General features: G+C 50.3%; 1 protein-coding gene across 5 annotated transcripts in view; it reads right to left on the reverse strand.

Moving 5' to 3' along the window:
• LOC115121437 (histone deacetylase 4-like) overlaps positions 1 to 23477 on the reverse strand; it is an 86449-nt gene that overhangs the window by 35064 nt on the left and 27908 nt on the right. For all 5 annotated transcript variants that reach the window (XM_065018969.1, XM_065018970.1, XM_065018968.1 and 2 more), the window contains 5 exons: positions 21951 to 22101; positions 19809 to 19932; positions 17698 to 17816; positions 8474 to 8602; positions 5606 to 5829 (listed from right to left, as the gene is read on the reverse strand). In XM_065018969.1, coding sequence (XP_064875041.1) covers positions 5606 to 5829; positions 8474 to 8602; positions 17698 to 17816; positions 19809 to 19932; positions 21951 to 22101 — 747 coding nt within the window. The remainder of the gene's footprint in view (positions 1 to 5605; positions 5830 to 8473; positions 8603 to 17697; positions 17817 to 19808; positions 19933 to 21950; positions 22102 to 23477) is intronic.

A 23477-nucleotide genomic window follows, 5' to 3' on the forward strand; every position in this document is an offset into this window, starting at 1 on the left:
GCGCTACCAGGAGACAGGCCAGTACATCAGGAGACGTGTAGGAGGGCAACAACCCAGCAGAAGGACTGCTACCTCCGCCTTTGTGCAAGGAGGAGCAGGAGGAGCGCTGCAGAGCCCTGCAAAATGACCTCCAGCAGGCCACAAATGTGCATGTGTCTGCTCAAACGGTAGGAAACAGACTCCATGAGGGTGGTATGAGGGCCTGATGTCCACAGGTGGGGGTTGTGCTTACAGCCCAACACCGTGCAGGACGTTTGGCATTTGCCAGAGAACACCAAGATTGGCAAATTCGCCACTGGCGCACTGTGCTCTTCACAGATGAAAGCAGGTTCACACTGAGCACATGTGACAGAGTATGGAGACGCCGTGGAGAATTTTCTGCTGCCTGCAACATCCTCCAGCATGACCGGTTTGGCGGTGGGTCAGTCATGGTGTGGGGTGGCATTTCTCCATGTGCTCGCCAGAGGTAGCCTGACTGCCATTAGGTACCGAGATGAGATCCTCAGACCCCTTGTGAGACCATATGCTGGTGCGGTTGGCCCTGGGTTCCTCCTAATGCAAGACAATGCTAGATCTCATGTGGCTGGAGTGTGTCAGCAGTTCCTGCAAGAGGAAGGCATTTATGCTATGGACTGGCCCGCCCGTTCTCCAGACCTGAATCCAATTGAGCACATCTGGGACAACATGTCTCGCTCCATCCACCAATGCCACGTTGCACCACAGACTGTCCAGGAGTTGGCAGATACTTTAGTCCCGTTCTGGGAGGAGATCCCTCAGGAGACCATCCGCTACCTCATCAAGAGCATGCCAAGGCGTTGTAGGGAGGTCATACAGGCACGTGGAGGCCACACACACTACTGAGCCTCATTTTGACTTGTTTTAAATACATTACATCAAAGTTGGAACAGCCTGTAGTGTGGTTTTCCACTTTAATTTTGACTCCAAATCCAGACCTCCATGGGTTGATAAATTTGATTTCCATTGATAATTTTTGTGTGATTTTGTTTTCAGCACATTCAACTATGTAAAGAAAAAAGTATTTAATAAGAATATTTCATTCATTCAGATCTAGGATGTGTTATTTTAGTGTTCCCTTTATTTTTTTGAGCAGTGTATTTCTGCCAACCGACCTAGTACTGATTGTGGTACTATTTTTAAAAGTCCTGCCACCCCCTCAGTATAAAACATTGCCTTTCATTTTACCGGCTTTGGCACGCATTAAAGCATTCTATTGTTGTCTGACATCAAACTTGTCCTCGTCGATCACAAAGCTTCACAGAAATGCTTGTAATGCATTTATTTTCTCCATAAAAAAATGTAATTCTGTTGTTGAGCCGTCCTTCTATTGTCACAGAAATTCTTTGGCATTCAGCCTGGGAGAACACACACCCACCCACCTCCGTGGCAGAGATCTTTGTGGGCTATACTCGGCCTCGTCTCAGGATGGTAAGTTGGTGGTTGAAGATATCCCTTTAGTGGTGTTTGGCTCTGTCCGGGGGTATCATCGGATGGGGCCACAGTGTCTCCTCTCTTTCTCTCTCTCGGAGGACCTGAGCCCTAGGACCATGCCTCAGGACTACCTGGCATGATGATTCCTTGCTGTCCCCAGTCCACCTGGCCGTGCTGCTGCTCCAGTTTCAACTGTTCTGCCTGCGACGATGGAACCCTGATCCTTTTACCGGACGTGCTACCTGTCCCAGACTGTTTTCAATAGCAGGAGCGGTAGAGATACTCTTAATGATCGGCTATGAAAAGCAAACTGATATTTACTCCTGAGGTCCTGAGGGGCAAGCCGCTCCGCTAATCCTCTTCTCCTGGAGGGGCAAGCCGCTCCGCTAATCCTCTTCTCCTGGAGGGGCAAGCCGCTCCGCTAATCCTCTTCTCCTGGAGGGGCAAGCCGCTCCGCTAATCCTCTTCTCCTGGAGGGGCAAGCCGCTCCGCTAATCCTCTTCTCCTGGAGGGGCAAGCCGCTCCGCTAATCCTCTTCTCCTGGAGGGGCAAGACGCTCCGCTAATCCTCTTCTCCTGGAGGGGCAAGACGCTCCGCTAATCCTCTTCTCCTGGAGGGGCAAGACGCTCCGCTAATCCTCTTCTCCTGGAGGGGCAAGCCGCTCCGCTAATCCTCTTCTCCTGGAGGGGCAAGCCGCTCCGCTAATCCTCTTCTCCTGGAGGGGCAAGCCGCTCCGCTAATCTTCTTCTCCTGGAGGGGCAAGCCGCTCCGCTAATCCTCTTCTCCTGGAGGGGCAAGCCGCTCCGCTAATCCTCTTCTCCTGGAGGGGCAAGCCGCTCCGCTAATCTTCTTCTCCTGGAGGGGCAAGCCGCTCCGCTAATCCTCTTCTCCTGGAGGGGCAAGCCGCTCCGCTAATCTTCTTCTCCTGGAGGGGCAAGCCGCTCCGCTAATCCTCTTCTCCTGGAGGGGCAAGACGCTACAGCTAATCCTCTTCTCCGGGAGGGGCAAGCCGCTCCGCTAATCCTCTTCTCCTGGAGGGGCAAGACGCTACAGCTAATCCTCTTCTCCTGGAGGGGCAAGCCGCTCCGCTAATCCTCTTCTCCTGGAGGGGCAAGCCGCTCCGCTAATCCTCTTCTCCTGGAGGGGCAAGACGCTACAGCTAATCCTCTTCTCCTGGAGGGGCAAGCCGCTCCGCTAATCCTCTTCTCCTGGAGGGGCAAGCCGCTCCGCTAATCCTCTTCTCCTGGAGGGGCAAGACGCTACAGCTAATCCTCTTCTCCTGGAGGGGCAAGACGCTACAGCTAATCCTCTTCTCCTGGAGGGGCAAGCCGCTCCGCTAATCCTCTTCTCCTGGAGGGGCAAGCCGCTCCGCTAATCCTCTTCTCCTGGAGGGGCAAGACGCTACAGCTAATCCTCTTCTCCTGGAGGGGCAAGACGCTACAGGCTACAATATCTGGTTGGACATTTATTATGTTGAACGTGTTCTGCTACGATTACAGTTCTATTTCGACAACTGTCTGCTGCTACTACTAAAAAAGCAGTTGGCGAGGATGTTTGCGTAACAAAGCAGAGTGAGGAAAACTAAACGTGGAACAAAAAAAGCTACTTTTTCAAATCATCCTTCAGGTCCGATTTTGTATTTCTTTAAACGATCGGAAAGAGCAGTTTCTAAAGCACACAAAATTTGGGCATTGTCTCTTTTCAAATATAACTTTATGTTCTATGACAGCGGTTCCACACGTTCCCGTGACACTGAAGTAGTGTGTGAAAAATATGATTGATATTTTATTTGGTTATATTGCATTATGTTCTTACTATAAAATACATGTGTGTTGTCTGTGACCAGTGCAGGGGAATGTGTGTGGTCTGCTTAGTGAACAAAATAAACTATTGAATTTATTTGCATTGCAAAGCCAAGTTGTCCATACCAGTAACATAACTCAACTCAAAATAGGCTATTCTATTCTTCTGAAAATACATTTTCTTAGGACCTGCCTAAACAAATGAATAATGGATTTCTTTGTGGTGTATATTCAATCGATTTATTCAAATACACCCCCACCCACATCGGCACACTCCCTACTCCCACCCCACACTCCCTACTCCCACCCCACACTCCCTACTCCGACCCCACCCCCCAACCCCACACTCCCTACTCCCACCCCACACTCCCTACTCCCACCCCACACTCCCTACTCCGACCCAACCCCCAACCCCACACTCCCTACTCCCACCCCCCCACCCCACACTCCCACCCCACACTCCCTACTCCCACCCCACCCCTCCCACCCCACACCCCACCCCCCCACACCCCCCCACACTCCCACTCCCACCCCACACTCCCTACTCCCACCCCACACTCCCTACTCCCACCCCACACTCCCTACTCCCACCCCACACTCCCTACTCCCACCCCACACTCCCTACTCCCACCCCATACCTCCCACTCCCACTCCACACTCCCAACCCACACTCCCACTCCCACACCCCACTCCCACCCCACACTCCCACACCCCACTCCCACCCCACACTCCCACCCCACACGCGCATGGGACACATAAAAAGGCTTATGCAGGCAAGAATGTGGTTAAAATGGGACTGTTTGAAAGGGGGTCTTATAAGCATTGCCCTCTTTCTCACAGGCTACATACTGTAAATCCTGTGTGACCACAGAGAGAGACCGACCAACACACACAGGGAGACAGAGAATATATATAGATCGAGAGAGAGAGACCGACCAACACACACAGGGAGACAGAGAATATATATAGATCGAGAGAGAGAGACCGACCAACACACACAGGGAGACAGAGAATATATATAGATCGAGAGAGAGAGACCGACCAACACACACAGGGAGACAGAGAATATATATAGATCGAGAGAGAGAGACCGACCAACACACACAGGGAGACAGAGAATATATATAGATCGAGAGAGAGAGACCGACAGAGAATATATATAGATCGAGAGAGAGACCCGACCAACACACACAGGGAGACAGAGAGAGAGAGAGAGGGAGACAGAGACCAACACACACAGGGAGACAGAGAATATATATAGATCGAGAGAGAGAGACCGACCAACACACACAGGGAGACAGAGAATATATATAGATCGAGAGAGAGAGACTGACCAACACACAGGGAGACAGAGAGACAGATAATATATATAGATCGAGAGAGAGAGACTGACCAACACACAGGGAGACAGAGAGACAGAGAGACAGATAATATATATAGATAGAGAGAGAGAGACCAACCAACACACACAGGGAGACAGAGACAGATATATATATATAGATAGAGAGAGAGAGAGACCGACCAACACACACAGGGAGACAGAGACAGATATATATATATAGATAGAGAGAGAGAGACCGACCAACACACACAGGGAGACAGAGACAGATATATATATATAGATAGAGAGAGAGAGACCGACCAACACACACAGGGAGACAGAGACCGATATATATATATAGAGATACAGAGAGAGAGACCGACCAACACACACAGGGAGACAGAGAGACAGATATATATATAGATAGAGAGAGATACAGAGAGAGAGACCGACCAACACACACAGGGAGACAGAGAGACAGATATATATATAGATAGAGAGATACAGAGAGAGAGACCGACCAACACACACAGGGAGACAGAGAGACAGATATATATATAGATAGAGAGAGATACAGAGAGAGACCGACCAACACACACAGGGAGACAGAGACAGATATATATATAGATAGAGAGATACAGAGAGAGACTGACCAACACACACAGGGAGACAGAGAGATATATATATAGATAGAGAGATACAGAGAGAGACTGACCAACACACACAGGGAGACAGAGAGACAGATATATATAGATAGAGAGAGATACAGAGAGAGAGACCGACCAACACACACAGGGAGACAGAGAGACAGATATAGATAGAGACAGATATAGATAGAGAGAGATACAGAGAGAGAGACCGACCAACACACACAGGGAGACAGAGAGACAGATATAGATAGAGATACAGAGAGAGAGACCGACCAACACACACAGGGAGACAGAGAGACAGATATATATAGATAGAGAGAGATACAGAGAGAGAGAACGAGAGAAGAGAAGAGGAGAAACAATATATCAACAGAGAGTCTTACATTGGAAGCAGAGGTGGCCGTGGCGGGCAGACCTAGGGTGATGTTGGGGAGGGAGGGGGACGTGTACAGAGACAGCTGGCTGAGTTCACCACCACACAACCGCTGAGCCAGGGACACATCAATGCTGTTGGAGACAGTGACGCCGTTCTCATTGGGGATGTTGCTGATGCTGTTGTTGTTAGGAGAGCTGGGGCCGGATCCAGGAGCGCTGTTACACGCTGAATCTAGAGAATGTATTCATATCTTAACTCCGTCATGACTGTTCCACACCAAGTCTACAGCTACAGTACAACATGAACCAAATACATTTCATTTACATTACATTTAAGTCATTTAGCAGACGCTCTTATCCAGAGCGACTTACAATAACCACAGCAGGCCCACCTGCCATATAAACAGAATAACCACAGCAGGCCACCTGCCATATAAAACAGAATAACAGCAGCAGGCCTACCTGCCATGTGAACATAATAACCACAGCAGGCCTACCTGCCATATAAAACAGAATAACAGCAGCAGGCCTACCTGCCATGTGAACAGAATAACCACAGCAGGCCACCTGCCATGTGAACAGAATAACCACAGCAGGCCACCTGCCATGTGAACAGAATAACCACAGCAGGCCCACCTGCCATGTGAACAGAATAACCACAGCAGGCCCACCTGCCATGTGAACAGAATAACCACAGCAGGCCCACCTGCCATGTGAACAGAATAACCACAGCAGGCCTACCTGCCATGTGAACAGAATAACCACAGCAGGCCCACCTGCCATGTGAACAGAATAACCACAGCAGGCCCACCTGCCATGTAAACAGAATAACCACAGCAGGCCCACCTGCCATGTGAACAGAATAACCACAGCAGGCCCACCTGCCATGATAACAGAATAACCACATAGACATACCTGCCATGTGACCAGAATAACAGCAGCAGGCCTACCTGCCATGTGAACAGAATAATCACAGCAGGCCCACCTGCCATGTGAACAGAATAACCACAGCAGGCCCACCTGCCATGTGAACAGAATAACCACAGCAGGCCCACCTGCCATGATAACAGAATAACCACATAGACATACCTGCCATGTGACCAGAATAACAGCAGCAGGCCTACCTGCCATGTGAACAGAATAATCACAGCAGGCCCACCTGCCATGTGAACAGAATAACCACAGCAGGCCCACCTGCCATGTGAACAGAATAATCACAGCAGGCCTACCTGCCATATAAAACAGAATAACAGCAGCAGGCCTACCTGCCATGTGAACAGAATAACCACAGCAGGCCTACCTGCCATGTGAACAGAATAACCACAGCAGGCCCACCTGCCATGATAACAGAATAATCACAGCAGGCCTACCTGCCATGATAACAGAATAATCACAGCAGGCCTACCTGCCATATAAAACAGAATAACAGCAGCAGGCCTACCTGCCATGTGAACAGAATAACCACAGCAGGCCCACCTGCCATGTGAACAGAATAATCACAGCAGGCCTACCTGCCATGTGAACAGAATAATCACAGCAGGCCTACCTGCCATGTGAACAGAATAATCACAGCAGGCCTACCTGCCATGTGAACAGAATAACCACAGCAGGCCACCTGCCATGTGAACAGAATAATCACAGCAGGCCTACCTGCCATGTGAACAGAATAACAGCAGCAGGCCTACCTGCCATGTGACCAGAATAACCACAGCAGGCCTACCTGCCATGTGACCAGAATAACCACAGCAGGCCTACCTGCCATGTAAACAGAATAACCACAGCAGGCCCACCTGCCATGTGAACAGAATAACCACAGCAGGCCCACCTGCCATGTAAACAGAATAACCACAGCAGGCCACCTGCCATGTAAACAGAATAACCACAGCAGGCCACCTGCCATGTGAACAGAATAACCACAGCAGGCCCACCTGCCATGTGAACAGAATAACCACAGCAGGCCCACCTGCCATGTGAACAGAATAACCACAGCAGGCCCACCTGCCATGTGAACAGAATAACCACAGCAGGCCCACCTGCCATGTGAACAGAATAACCACAGCAGGCCACCTGCCATGTGAACAGAATAATCACAGCAGGCCCACCTGCCATGTGAACAGAATAACCACAGCAGGCCTACCTGCCATGTGAACAGAATAACCACAGCAGGCCTACCTGCCATGTGAACAGAATAACCACAGCAGGCCTACCTGCCATGTGAACAGAATAACCACAGCAGGCCTGCCATGTGAACAGAATAACCACAGCAGGCCACCTGCCATGTGAACAGAATAACCACAGCAGGCCTACCTGCCATGTGAACAGAATAACCACAGCAGGCCTACCTGCCATGTGAACAGAATAACCACAGCAGGCCTACCTGCCATGTGAACAGAATAACCACAGCAGGCCTACCTGCCATGTGAACAGAATAACCACAGCAGGCCTACCTGCCATGTGAACAGAATAACCACAGCAGGCCACCTGCCATGTGAACAGAATAACCACAGCAGGCCACCTGCCATGTGAACAGAATAACCACAGCAGGCCTACCTGCCATGTGAACAGAATAACCACAGCAGGCCTACCTGCCATGTGAACAGAATAACCACAGCAGGCCTACCTGCCATGTGAACAGAATAACCACAGCAGGCCACCATTTGAGTGTAGAGGTCAAACACAATGTGTACCAAATCATTATCATGCTGTATTGTATGTGAAAGCTACTAAACAGGATACACGAGAGAGAACACGTTAACAGTACTAATACAACCAGTCAGTTAGTCATCTCTTCCATGTTAAATCTACTACACAGCTCTGCTGTGTGCGAGGTCTGAACCTCCTGGCCGTTCCTCTCCACAGCGTTGAGTGTGTCCTACCTGCCATATCCAGTGAGCGTTTCTTGGCGGTTGTGATCGGGCTGTCTTTACGCCTCAGTAGGGGGCTGCTCCGTCGCTCGCTCACCTTCTGCTTCAGACGAGAACGTAGCTTCAGGTTGGGCTCAGAGGCTACAAGGCAGACACACACAGAAAGAGAGAGAGCACAGATATGACCAACACAACCCAGGCTTGAGACTCAAGAGAGGCCCATGGTTCTGATACGGCTCTGTCATACCGTATCCCTGCAACTTGAACCCCAGTAAACAGAAACCACAGTTTTGTTGAGGCTAACAACAGTTCTCGAGGTTAAACAGGGTCCATTTTATCTAACCAACGACTAAGTTACACAACCTGCTGTTCACCATCATGGAGGTGGATGAGGTACGATTTCTCCCCATTACAATGTACTGAGCGTTGGGAAAATCTGCGCCAGCCACATCAACAAGGAAATGAGAGTGTAGAGGGGAATGAACTGATTTCTGGGAGCGACGTTGCCAATTACAGCGGGCTTTGTCCGTGTGCATTCAAATGGAGAGAATTTAGAAAGACAAGGACGGAGAGAGGGAATGCAATGTCATGACTACCATGTTCTGAAATTATGCTAATGTTCTGTTTACACGGCACGGACAATCAGGGCCCTCTGTGGGGACACTCGACCAATAGAAGTCCAGTACTAATTATCCAGCCAGGGCGCTATTTCAGTCCTTTTGGAAAAACAAAGGGCACAAAGCAGGAGGGTTTCTCTCCGTTTAACAAGTGACAGACTAATGATGCAGGCGCTAGTTTCATCATTCAAAGGTGGCCGCGGACCGCGCCACTACGGGAGAAAGTCCGGGGGGGGTCAAACAATCATGTAAGGCACTACTGAATGGATGGCATGACACACGTTTGGTCAAATGTAACGGTCTCCCATCTGAGAACAGACAAAAGAGGAACATGGATTGATTCATAAAGAGCCCACCTTGTCAACCTATTAAGCCTGTACACAGGTGGGAATCGGCCTATATGAATAGGGGCAAATTGAAATGTTTCTAACAGAAGAAATATGACTTGCATGTGCATAACCATGGCAGCGGTTGAAAGGGAATACATTTCGCAGCATTTTCCGGGAAAGAAAATGTAAAAATCCTCTGGACACATTCAGTAACATAAGAATAGTGCTGGAAAATGTGGGGTAGGTGGATAAAACAAACAAATGACAAGGGTTGAAGTGAGAGGACTGACCGGTGTCTCCAAGTGTCCACACAGCTCTCTAAAATGTTCCTCAGTCATTTCAATGTACTATCATGACTCAAGGAAAAAGGCTTCCGCTATTAGCTGAAGGATTAGATGAGAGTCATTTGAATGCTTTTCCCATTGTCAACATGACTAGCTAAGTTATAAAATACCATCTTATAGTGTTAGGCTTTCACAAGGCCCTTCAGAGAAACAGATTGTAATTTTGGTGCGCAGTTATGAGCGTGTGAAGACAACGAGCTGCGGAAACAATACGACTAACATCGGCTCATTCTTTTCAGATGTCATCTCTGGAACTGCACATCAGACAGTGATCAGAAACGTTGACGCAGGAAATGACATATGTTTTATGATATGGAAATGTGAAGCGGGTGTGTGGTTTGCTTGTATAACATATTAAAGCGGTAATTATCTCACAACTCATCTTTCAGAACACATCAAGTCCCTTTTCATTGGCAGCATTCGCCTCACTCAGACAACAGACGGAACTGTAGAGGAACCTGCAGCCTTTCTCATCGCTAGAGATGATTAAACCCCCATGTTGGCTGAATGGACATAGACAGGGATGGAGACAGGGGTTCGTGTACTTTTTAAACAATGAGGTCTGTGTCCCATTGATCTCAAGAATGTTCATCAGTCTGGCTTCAGGCCAGGTCATAGCACGATATACAGTGGTGGTGCGGAATTATTGGCTCCTTGATAAAGATTAGACAAAAGACTTTATAAAATAACAGAAATACAGAGCTACATTGTATGCTCCAAGAAATTCTAAAATGATATTATACTAATAAAATCTCTTTCTCTGATAAATTGTGTTTAACAAGTAATAACAACAAATCTCTAAAAGATGGGGGTCAGAAATCTCTTAAAAATCGGGTTTAGAAAACCTGCTATGGTCACATGACATGAAGAGAGAGGTCGTTGGCCACGCACACCACCGAGTTTGGATTTTAAAAAACAGCGCGTATGCAGAAAATACCTCATCACTAATGTAAAGTATGGTGGTGGATCTTTGATGTTTTGGGGCTATTTTGCTTTCCACTGGTCCTGTGGGTCCTTGTTAAGGTCAACGGCATCATGAACTTTAACAAGTACCCGGACATTTGTGTCGACAACAATCTTTTTAATAATAAAGCACTTTGTTTGAAACACAGCCCTGCATCCCCACCATTACAGTTATTTAAGCTATCAAAAAAATGGCCCATTATTAAGTTTCACTCTGGATCAGATGGGCATCATTTGAAAGCTCTTTCTATTGTCAAAATGACAAGGTAAGTTGTAAAATACAATCTTAGAGACAGAGAGTAAATGTGGTGAGCATAGAATGGAGTCACGAGCGTGTTCCACGGCTAACTTTCTTCCCAATAGGACAAGCATCTGTTCAAGACAACCCAGGGTATGATGCCATGTCATTGTTGGAACTGTACATAAAAACATGTGATCAGAAACGGTGAACCTGTAAATGACATAACTTCTATAATATGGACATGTGAAGTGCACATTAGCATGTGGTTTGCTTGTATGACATCAAAGCGGTATTTATTATAATCTTCAACGTCTCATCTTTCAGAACAGAGTCCCTCTCTTCATTTACAACATTCCCTTCACTCACACTACAAAACATTAGCGAAATAAGTTTAGTTAGCGTGAGGGATGGAGGCATCTTCTTGTCGCTCCTGGTACTCCCGTTTAGAAGGCACGTCAGCTGAATCCCATTCAGCACTAGAAAGCAGAGACCCCGCGCTCTGATGTCATCTATAGCAGTTTACTGTACAGCTATTTTCATACCGTATAGGGCAGAGGTATTCAACTCTTAACCTGCGAGGTCCGGAACCTGCTGGTTTTCTGTTCTACCTGATCATTTAAAAAAACGCAGTGGATCAGGCTTCGAGGTCCAGAGTTGAGTTTGAAGGGTATAGAGTGTGAAGGGTTACCTAGCTACACACAGTGTGAAGGGTTACCTAGCGACAGACATGCTGTGTTAGCGACAGACATGCTGTGTTAGCGACAGACATGCTGTGTTAGCGACAGACATGCTGTGTTAGCGACAGACATGCTGTGTTAGCGACAGACATGCTGTGTTAGCGACAGACAGAGGGAGACTAAGTGTTATGCATGTCAAGCCTTTGGGGGGAGGGGTGTGCGGAGATGTAGGGTCATAATCAAATCTGCAATTCGCCGTTTACCGGCGTCTAAACACACACAAAAATTGCATAGCATTGACACTTACATGAACAATATTTACAATGAAAAAGAAAAGCAAACACTGATTCAAAAGCTCATTATCAGCACATTTATGTAGAAGCAATGAAATAAGCAGCTCTTCTAACGGTGCCCAACCTAGAATAAACATACGTAAACACCACAGAACTGACAATATCTCCCTGCATCACTTCACGAACCTCCATGTTATTGAGAAAGGCATGTTCTGTGGCGAGTTCAGTTTGAGGTATACTAGCTAGAGTAAATGTTTTTTTAATCCAAAGTCTCTAACGGCAAAATTGCTAGCATCTGGCTAGCACAGCATGTAGCTAACACAGCATGTCTGTCGCTAACACAGCATGTCACTAACACAGCATGTCACTAACACAGCATGTACGCCTCAATGTTCTTAAGAGGCTTCCGCTCCTAGTCTAATATTCCTTCATGCCCACCACTGTTAAAGAACTGCAGGTAAAGGTAAAAGTAATTCCCTAAACTCTCCTCCTCCCTCCCTCATCTGTCCTATTCTCCAACCTTCTCTTTTCTAAAATCTCTCTCCTCCTGTGGAATGTGGCCAGTGTCAACTGTGGTCTATGTGCAGCCTTGAGGCTTTTCTCCTCTTCTACCTTCCTCTTTCCCCACACTCCCCCTGTTCTACTCCCCTTTCATATCTCCTCTTCCTCCACACTCCCCCTGTTCTACTCCCCTCTCATATCTCCTCTTCCTCCACACTCCCCCTGTTCTACTCCCCTCTCATATCTCCTCTTCCTCCACACTCCCCTGTTCTACTCCTCTCATATCTCCTCTTCCTCCACACTCCCCTGTTCTACTCCCCCCTCTCATATCTCCTCTTCCTCCACACTCCCCCTGTTCTACTCCCCTCTCGTCTCTCTCTTATCTCCTCTTTCTCCACACTCCCCCTGTTCTACTCCCCTCTCGTCTCTCTCTTATCTCCTCTTCCTCCACACTCCCCCTGTTCTACTCCCCTCTCTCCTCTTGTCTCGTCTCTTTTCTCCTCTTCCTCCACACTCCCCCTGTTCTACTCCCCTCTCGTCTCTCTCTTATCTCCTCTTCCTCCACACTCCCCGTTCTACTCCCCTCTCTCCTCTTGTCTCGTCTCTTTTCTCCTCTTCCTCCACACTCCCCCTGTTCTACTCCCCTCTCTCTCTTTTCTCCTCTTCCACCTTCCTCTTCCTCCACACTCCCCCTGTTCTACTCTCCTCTCGTCTCTCTCTTATCTCCTCTTCCTCCACACTCCCCCTGTTCTACTCCCCTCTCTCTCTTTTCTCCTCTTCCACCTTCCTCTTTCCCCACACTCCCCCTGTTCTACTCCCCTCTCGTCTCTCTCTTATCTCCTCTTCCTCCACACTCCCGCTGTTCTACTCCCCTCTCGTCTCTCTCTTATCTCCTCTTCCTCCACACTCCCCCTGTTCTACTCCCCTCTCTCCTCTTGTCTCGTCTCTTTTCTCCTCTTCCTCCACACTCCCCCTGTTCCACCCCTCTCTCTCTTTTCTCCTCTTCCACCTTCCTCTTCCTCCACACTCCCCTGTTCTACTCTCCTCTCGTCTCTCTCTTATCTCCTCTTCCTCCACACTCCCCTGTTCCACTCCCTCTCTCTCTTTTCTCCTCTTCCACCTTCCTCTTTCCCCACACTCCCCCTGTTCTACTCCCCTCTCTCCTCTCCTCCTCTTCCACCTTCCTCTTTCCCCACACTCCCCTGTTCTACTCCCCTCTCGTCTCTCTCTTATCTCCTCTTCCTCCACACTTCCCCTGTTCTACTCCCCTCTCGTCTCTCTCTTATCTCCTCTTCCTCCACACTCCCCCTGTTCTACTCCCCTCTCTCCTCTCGTCTCTCTCTTTTCTCCTCTTCCACCTTCCTCTTTCCCCACACTCCCCCTGTTCTACTCCCCTCTCGTCTCTCTCTTATCTCCTCTTCCTCTACACTCCCCCTGTTCTACTCCCCTCTCTCCTCTCGTCTCTCTCTTTTCTCCTCTTCTACCTTCCTCTTTCCCCACACTCCCCCTGTTCTACTCCCCTCGGACTCTCTCCTCCCATCTCTTCTCTCTCAGTCTGGGTGGAATGTGGTCTCAGTGGCCAGTGTCAACTGCGGTGTATCTGCAGCTTGAGTCAGCCTTGGGGCTAGAGTCAACATGGCCGTGCTCTGTTCATACAGGCCCAGCCCGCTAAGTGAATAATTATACTGAAAGACCACCGCTTCACAGCCCGGCACGGCCGCACCATTTTAGTTTCCACTTCGTCTACTGTCAGTAGAGAACACCTCTCTAAACTATAGAAATTGTTTTTTTTGTTCACTCTGGGATTTTTCATGATGTATGATTTAGAAATGATGAAAACTTTGGCAAGGTGATAAAAGGTCTGTCACATTTTACAGTTCAATCCCCCGTCGGTACAGTAGGACATGCCAGAACAGCAATGGATGTTCAGAACGTTTAAGGTGGTGAAGATAGTCAATATTAATATCAGCAGTTCATCTAGAACTCAAATAACATATAGCTTCCCAGTGAACCTCATAACCCCCCCTCACAGAGCCCTGGGGATTCCATTGAGGGGGCAGCAGAACCCCTTACAGCCTAATTTGGGTTTGATTAATGGTGGGAGGCTCTAATACTATCTAAATGAGGGAAGATGTGAGCCTGCAGAGAGCCTACTGGACAGTCCTCTAGCAGAGCAAGGTGTGAGCCCACAGAGAGCCTACAGGACAGTCCTCTAGCAGAGCAAGGTGTGAGCCCACAGAGAGCCTACAGGACAGTCCTCTAGCAGAGCAAAGTGTGAGCCCACAGAGAGCCTGAGCCCACAGAGAGCCTACAGGACAGTCCTCTAGCAGAGCAAGGTGTGAGCCCACAGAGAGCCTACAGGACAGTCCTCTAGCAGAGCACGGTGTGAGCCCACAGAGAGCCTACAGGACAGTCCTCTAGCAGAGCAAAGTGTGAGCCCACAGAGAGCCTACAGGACAGTCCTCTAGCAGAGCAAAGTGTGAGCCCACAGAGAGCCTACAGGACAGTCCTCTAGCAGAGCAATGGTGTGAGTCCCTAGCAGAGCAAAGTGTGAGCCCACAGAGAGACAGTCAGTCTAGCAGAGCAAGGTGTGAGCCCACAGAGAGCCTACAGGACAGTCCTCTAGCAGAGCAAGGTGTGAGCCCACAGAGAGCCTACAGGACAGTCCTCTAGCAGAGCAAGGACAGTCCTCTAGACAGAGCAAAGTGTGAGCCCACAGAGAGCCTACAGGACAGTCCTCTAGCAGAGCAAGGTGTGAGCCCACAGAGAGCCTACAGGACAGTCCTCTAGCAGAGCAAGGTGTGAGCCCACAGAGAGCCTACAGGACAGTCCTCTAGCAGAGCAAAGTGTGAGCCCACAGAGAGCCTACAGGACAGTCCTCTAGCAGAGCAAAGTGTGAGCCCACAGAGAGCCTACAGGACAGTCCTCTAGCAGAGCAAAGTGTGAGCCCACAGAGAGCCTACAGGACAGTCCTCTAGCAGAGCAAGGTGTGAGCCCACAGAGAGCCTACAGGACAGTCCTCTAGCAGAGCAAAGTGTGAGCCCACAGAGAGCCTACAGGACAGTCCTATAGCAGAGCAAAGTGTGAGCCCACAGAGAGCCTACAGGACAGTCCTCTAGCAGAGGAAAGTGTGAGCCCACAGAGAGCCTACAGGACAGTCCTCTAGCAGAGCACGGTGTGAGCCCACAGAGAGCCTACAGGACAGTCCTCTAGCAGAGCAAAGTGTGAGCCCACAGAGAGTCCCTAGCAGGAAAGTGTGAGCCCACAGAGAGCCTACAGGACAGTCCTCTAGCAGAGCAAAGTGTGAGCCCACAGAGAGCCTACAGGACAGTCCTCTAGCAGAGCATGGTGTGAGCCCACAGAGAGCCTACAAGACAGTCATCTAGCAGAGCAAGGTGTGAGCCCACAGAGAGCCTACAGGACAGTCCTCTAGCAGAGCAAGGTGTGAGCCCACAGAGAGCCTACAGGACAGTCCTCTAGCAGAGCAAGGTGTGAGCCCACAGAGAGCCTACAGGACAGTCCTCTAGCAGAGCAAAGTGTGAGCCCACAGAGAGCCTACAGGACAGTCCAGAGAGCCTAGACAGTCCTCTAGCAGAAAGTGTGAGCCCACAGAGAGCCTACAGGACAGTCCTCTAGCAGAGCAAAGTGTGAGCCCACAGAGAGCCTACAGGACAGTCCTCTAGCAGAGCAAAGTGTGAGCCCACAGAGAGCCTACAGGACAGTCCTCTAGCAGAGCAAAGTGTGAGCCCACAGAGAGCCTACAGGACAGTCCTCTAGCAGAGCAAAGTGTGAGCCCACAGAGAGCCTACAGGACAGTCCTCTAGCAGAGCAAAGTGTGAGCCCACAGAGAGCCTACAGGACAGTCCTCTAGCAGAGCAAAGTGTGAGCCCACAGAGAGCCTACAGGACAGTCCTCTAGCAGAGCAAAGTGTGAGCCCACAGAGAGCCTACAGGACAGTCCTCTAGCAGAGCATGGTGTGAGCCCACAGAGAGCCTACAAGACAGTCATCTAGCAGAGCATGGTGTGAGCCCACAGAGAGCAGACAGTCATCTAGCAGAGGTGTGAGCCCACAGAGAGCCTACAAGACAGTCATCTAGCAGAGCAAGGTGTGAGCCCACAGAGAGCCTACAGGACAGTCCTCTAGCAGAGCAAGGTGTGAGCCCACAGAGAGCCTACAGGACAGTCCTCTAGCAGAGCAAAGAGCCCACAGTGAGCCCACAGACAGCCTACAGGACAGTCCTCTAGCAGAGCAAGGTGTGAGCCCACAGAGAGCCTACAGGACAGTCCTCTAGCAGAGCAAGGTGTGAGCCCACAGAGAGCCTACAGGACAGTCCTCTAGCAGAGCAAAGTGTGAGCCCACAGAGAGCCTACAGGACAGTCCTCTAGCAGAGCAAAGTGTGAGCCCACAGAGAGCCTACAGGACAGTCCTCTAGCAGAGCAAAGTGTGAGCCCACAGAGAGCCTACAGGACAGTCCTCTAGCAGAGCAAAGTGTGAGCCCACAGAGAGCCTACAGGACAGTCCTCTAGCAGAGCAAAGTGTGAGCCCACAGAGAGCCTACAGGACAGTCCTCTAGCAGAGCAAAGTGTGAGCCCACAGAGAGGACAGTCCCTAGCAGAGCAGGTGTGAGAGCCTACAGGACAGTAGCAGAGCAAAGTGTGAGCCCACAGGACAGTCCTATAGCAGAGCAAAGTGTGAGCCCACAGAGAGCCTACAGGACAGTCCTCTAGCAGAGGAAAGTGTGAGCCCACAGAGAGCCTACAGGACAGTCCTCTAGCAGAGCACGGTGTGAGCCCACAGAGAGCCTACAGGACAGTCCTCTAGCAGAGCAAAGTGTGAGCCCACAGAGAGCCTACAGGACAGTCCTCTAGCAGAGCAAAGTGTGAGCCCACAGAGAGCCTACAGGACAGTCCTCTAGCAGAGCATGGTGTGCGCCCACAGAGAGCCTACAAGACAGTCATCTAGCAGAGCAATGTGTGAGCCCACAGAGAGCCTACAGGACAGTCCTCTAGCAGAGCAAGGTGTGAGCCCACAGAGAGCCTACAGGACAGTCCTCTAGCAGAGCAAGGTGTGAGCCCACAGAGAGCCTACAGGACAGTCCTCTAGCAGAGCAAGGTGTGAGCCCACAGAGAGCCTACAGGACAGTCCTCTAGCAGAGCAAGGTGTGAGCCCACAGAGAGCCTACAGGACAGTCCTCTAGCAGAGCAAGGTGTGAGCCCACAGAGAGCCTACAGGACAGTCCTCTAGCAGAACAAGGTGTGTGTGTTTAGTACCTGTCTTGCGGAGGGGGAAGTCGTCTCTAGCGTTGTAGATGCCCAGGACAGGGTGGTTGTAGGTACCCATACCAGTCTGAGGAGGAGAGCTCTGGTCCAGGGAAGTGTGCTGAGTTTTCCTGCAACACACACACACACAAACAACCATCAGATCCTTCAATATTTAACCTTTATTTAACTAGGCAAGTCGGTTAAGAACAAATTCTTATTTTCAATGACGGCCTACTGGGGAACAGTGGGTTAAAACTGCCTTGTTCAGGGACAGAACGACATATTTTTACCTCATCAGCTCTGGGATTCGATCTTGCAACCTTTCGGTTACTAGTCCAACACCCTAACCACTAAGATACCTCATCACACAACACTGCGGTGGGTGGTGTCTCAATAGTCAAAAGCCATGACCTCACTCCTCACACAGGATTACAGGATAGGGTGTGTCTCAATAGTCTAAAACTTTGCCTCAGTAGTGGGGGGGTACAGTCTGGGGTACAGCCTGGGGAGATTGGTTTCCAGTCAGCCTGGGCTGGAAGATGGGCAGAGCTGATGTCTCTCTATTGAGGTTAGCTACTGCTACAGAGCAAGACTGATCTCAGGCAGTAAGGTAAGCTGTGCTGGCCCAGGCCCAAACCCATGTTCTGGTCTAGTGAACACACTCTGTGGTGCATATACCTCCCCTCTCTACCTCTCTTCTGGTCTGAACGACTGGCAGCTTTAAAGTGCTGAGAGACTCTTTACATTGAGAGAGAGAGAGAGGGAGGGAGAGAGGGGAGAGACAGTCCTGATAACACTGACTCTATACTCCACTGGGTCATTATGGTAGTAGTGGAGAAGTGGTTTACTGTATGTGTGTGATGAGTGCTGGATGGTTTTACTTAGACAATTGCAAAACAGTGATCACACAGTTTCTACTAACGACTTCTATAAACGCGTTATAAAACATGAACGCACACACACAGCACCTAATACTGAGTACACAGACCACAGCTGGATGTGGGTTCACACAGCACCTAATACTGAGCACACAGACCACAGCTGGACGTGGGTTCACACAGCACCTAATACTGAGCACACAGACCACAGCTGGACGTGGGTTCACACAGCACCTAATACTGAGCACACAGACCACAGCTGGACGTGGGTTCACACAGCACCCAATACTGAGCACACAGACCACAGCTGGACGTGGGTTCACACAGCACCTAATACTGAGCACACAGACCACAGCTGGACGTGGGTTCACACAGCACCTAATACTGAGTACACAGACCAGACCACAGCTGGATGTGGGTTCAAACAGCACCTAATACTGAGTACACAGACCACAGCTGGACGTGGGTTCACACAGCACCCAATACTGAGTACACAGACCACAGCTGGACGTGGGTTCACACAGCACCTAATACTGAGCACACAGACCACAGCTGGACGTGGGTTCACACAGCACCCAACACTGAGCACACAGACCACAGCTGGACGTGGGTTCACACAGCACCCAACACTGAGCACACAGACCACAGCTGGACGTGGGTTCACACAGCACCCAACACTGAGCACACAGACCACAGCTGGACGTGGGTTCACACAGCACCTAACACTGAGTACCCAGACCACAGCTGGACGTGGGTTCACACAGCACCTAACACTGAACAAACATACCACAGCTGGACGTGGGTTCACACAGCACCTAACACTGAACAAACAGACCACAGCTGGACGTGGGTTCACACAGCACCCAATACTGAGCACACAGACCCCAGCTGGACGTGGGTTCACACAGCACCCAATACTGAGTACACAGACCACAGCTGGACGTGGGTTCACACAGCACCCAATACTGAGCACACAGACCCCAGCTGGACGTGGGTTCACACAGCACCCAATACTGAGTACACAGACCACAGCTGGACGTGGGTTCACACAGCACCCAATACTGAGTACACAGACCACAGCTGGACGTGGGTTCCACAGCTCGATAATAAACACTTAAGGCTGAGGAGGGAGAGCTCCTCTCAACAGGACCAAATAGTCTGCTGTGTCCTCCGTGTGTGTGTGATCTCATCCCTACACAGCTGACGGGACAGGAGTGTGTGTGTGTGTGAGACAGTACTCACCCGTACCAGTAGCGGGGGTCGTTGGGCAACCCCCCGTGGTTGAGACTCCTCTGGGCCAGAGCCTTCTTCTTGTTCAGCACAAACTCCTGCAGTCGCATCTTCACCTCCGTACTGGCCACTGCACCTGAGAGGGGGTACATGGTACCAGGGTAAGAAGACAGTACTGGCCACTGCACCTGAGAGGGGGTACATGGTACCAGGGTAAGAAGACAGTACTGGCCACTGCACCTGAGAGGGGGTACATGGTACCAGGGTAAGAAGACAGTACTGGCCACTGCACCTGAGAGGGGGTACATGGTACCAGGGTAAGAAGACAGTACTGGCCACTGCACCTGAGAGGGGGTACATGGTACCAGGGTAAGAAGACAGTACTGGCCACTGCACCTGAGAGGGGGTACATGGTACCAGGGTGGTACCAAGAAGACCGTACTGGCCACTGCACCTGAGAGGGGGTACATGGTACCAGGGTAAGAAGACAGTACTGGCCACTGCACCTGAGAGGGGGTACATGGTACCAGGGTAAGAAGACAGTACTGGCCACTGCACCTGAGAGGGGGTACATGGTACCAGGGTAAGAAGACAGTACTGGCCACTGCACCTGAGAGGGGGTACATGGTACCAGGGTAAGAAGACAGTACTGGCCACTGCACCTGAGAGGGGGTACATGGTACCAGGGTAAGAAGACAGTACTGGCCACTGCACCTGAGAGGGGGTACATGGTACCAGGGTAAGAAGACAGTACTGGCCACTGCACCTGAGAGGGGGTACATGGTACCAGGGTAAGAAGACCGTACTGGCCACTGCACCTAAGAGGGGGTACATGGTACCAGGGTAAGAAGATAGTACTGGCCGCCGCACCTAAGCGGGGGTACATGGTACCAGGGTAAGAAGACACACCTGAGAGGGGGTACATGGTACCAGGGTAAGAAGACAGTACTGGCCACTGCACCTGAGAGGGGGTACATGGTACCAGGGTAAGAAGACAGTACTGGCCACTGAAGGGGGACATGGTACCAGGGTGGCAGTACTGGCCACTGCACCTGAGAGGGGGTACATGGTACCAGGGTAAGAAGACACTCCAGCCTCCGGCTCTGCAGATGGGACAGATCACTTACACCCAATTCCTGGCCTTAAGGCCCTTCACATAGATCAAGAAGAAAAGGATAGACTTGAGCAATATGCTAGCAGAGTGAGGGAGAGGTTAAAGGGCGTCGCTGAAGGTAGGTGTGAGCTCTGATGCCATTTCAGGCAGAGTTTACTAGGAGTTATATCTATCAGACTCTCATTGATATGATGGGCTATTCAAACGGTCACATTTCCGATTCCCAATTCGCTGTGCAACACACTGCCCTCTGTAATTATTGGGGCAATTAAGTATTTTCTCTTATTTTGGCTCTATATACTCAAAGTTTGGATTTGAAATCAAACAATGACTATGAGGTTAAAGTGCAGACTGTCAACTTTAATTTGAGGGTATTTTCATCCATATCGCGTGAAACGTTGTCGTTATAATTGGTGATTGTGCAGAGACAGAAGATGAGGATCGAGACAAACAGAATCAGAGAGAGAGAGAGAGAGAGAGAGCGAGAGAGAGACCCCTCAGCTCTAGACTAATGAGGGTTGTATCAGACCAAACTCCTCCAGGGCAGCTGCCGTTGTCATCCATCCTGTCTGGTGACCCTGTGTTTGTGTTTAGCCCATCCATACCACTAGATAATTAATGAGCCAGTGGCCTTGTGGTGTTGAGGCCAGCCCTCTACCTGTAGCCTGCTGCCTGTCTCTCTCAACACCTCTCCACTGACAGAGAGCAGGCAGCGCGGCAGCACCACACAAGCACATCCACTCTAGAATAGAGGGATGACCAGAATGGAGGTTGGTTGGGTGTGAGAGAGAGATATACACTGCCCTCCGTAACTACTGCAACAGTGAAGCTTTGTTTCTTCTTTTGGCTCTATACTTCAAAAGTTTGGATTTGAAATCAGCCAATGACAATAGAGCTTAAAGTGCAGACAGTCCGGTTTCATTTGAGGATATTTTCGTCCACATCAGGTGAACCGTTAAGAAATTACAGCACTTTTTGTACATAGTGGCCCCATTTTAGTTCTACTAGTAATATGATAATGTATTGTTCCAGCTGCTTACTCTCCTGTCCTCTCTCCTTGTTCTTCAGCAGCAGTAGTTTCTGTTCTCTCTGGTGTTTCTCCAGTTCCTGCTCCAGACGGTGCTTCTCCATCTTCCTCTGGTGCTCCAACAGCTCCTGCTGATGTTTCAGGGCCAGGAGCTCCTGCTGGTGCTGCATGAGGGGAACACAACGTTACTACAACATCCTGGGTCAGGAGCTCCTGCTGGTGCTGCATGAGGGGAACACAACGTTACTAAAACATCCTGGGCCAGGAGCTCCTGCTGGTGCTGCATGGAGGGGAACACAACGTTACTACAACATCCTGGTTCAGGAGCTCCTGCTGGTGCTGCATGAGGGGAACACAACGTTACTACAACATCCTGGGTCAGGAGCTCCTGCTGGTGCTGCATGGAGGGGAACACAACGTTACTACAACATCCTGGGCCAGGAGCTCCTGCTGGTGCTGCATGGAGGGGAACACAACGTTACTACAACATCCTGGGTCAGGAGCTCCTGCTGGTGCTGCATGAGGGGAACACAACGTTACTACAACATCCTGGGTCAGGAGCTCCTGCTGGTGCTGCATGGAGGGGAACACAACGTTACTACAACATCCTGGGTCAGGAGCTCCTGCTGGTGCTGCATGGAGGGGAACACAACGTTACTACAACATCCTGGGTCAGGAGCTCCTGCTGGTGCTGCATGGAGGGGAACACAACGTTACTACAACATCCTGGGTCAGGAGCTCCTGCTGGTGCTGCATGGAGGGGAACACAACGTTACTACAACATCCTGGGCCAGGAGCTCCTGCTGGTGCTCCATGAGGGGAACACAACGTTACTACAACGTTACTACAACATCCTGGGTCAGGAGCTCCTGCTGGTGCTGCATGAGGGGAACACAACGTTACTACAACATCCTGGGCCAGGAGCTCCTGCTGGTGCTGCATGGAGGGGAACACAACGTTACTACAACATCCTGGGTCAGGAGCTCCTGCTGGTGCTGCATGAGGGGAACACAACGTTACTACAACATCCTGGGTCAGGAGCTCCTGCTGGTGCTGCATGAGGGGAAAACAACGTTACTACAACATCCTGGGTCAGGAGCTCCTGCTGGTGCTGCATGAGGGGAAAACAACGTTACTACAACATCCTGGGGCAACATCCTGGGTCAGGAGCTCCTGCTGGTGCTGCATGAGGGGAACACAACGTTACTACAACATCCTGGGCCAGGAGCTCCTGCTGGTGCTGCATGAGGGGAACACAACATTACTACAACGTTACTACAACATCCTGGGCCAGGAGCTCCTGCTGGTGCTGCATGGAGGGGAGCACAACGTTACTACAACGTTACTACAACATCCTGGGTCAGGAGCTCCTGCTGGTGCTGCATGAGGGGAACACAACGTTACTACAACATCCTGGGTCAGGAGCTCCTGCTGGTGCTGCATGAGGGGAACACAACATTACTACAACGTTACTACAACATTCTGGGCCAGGAGCTCCTGCTGGTGCTGCATGGAGGGGAACACAATGCTACTACAACAT

Source organism: Oncorhynchus nerka, linkage group LG5 (assembly GCF_034236695.1).
Source record: "Oncorhynchus nerka isolate Pitt River linkage group LG5, Oner_Uvic_2.0, whole genome shotgun sequence".
Taxonomy (NCBI): Eukaryota; Metazoa; Chordata; class Actinopteri; order Salmoniformes; family Salmonidae; genus Oncorhynchus; species Oncorhynchus nerka.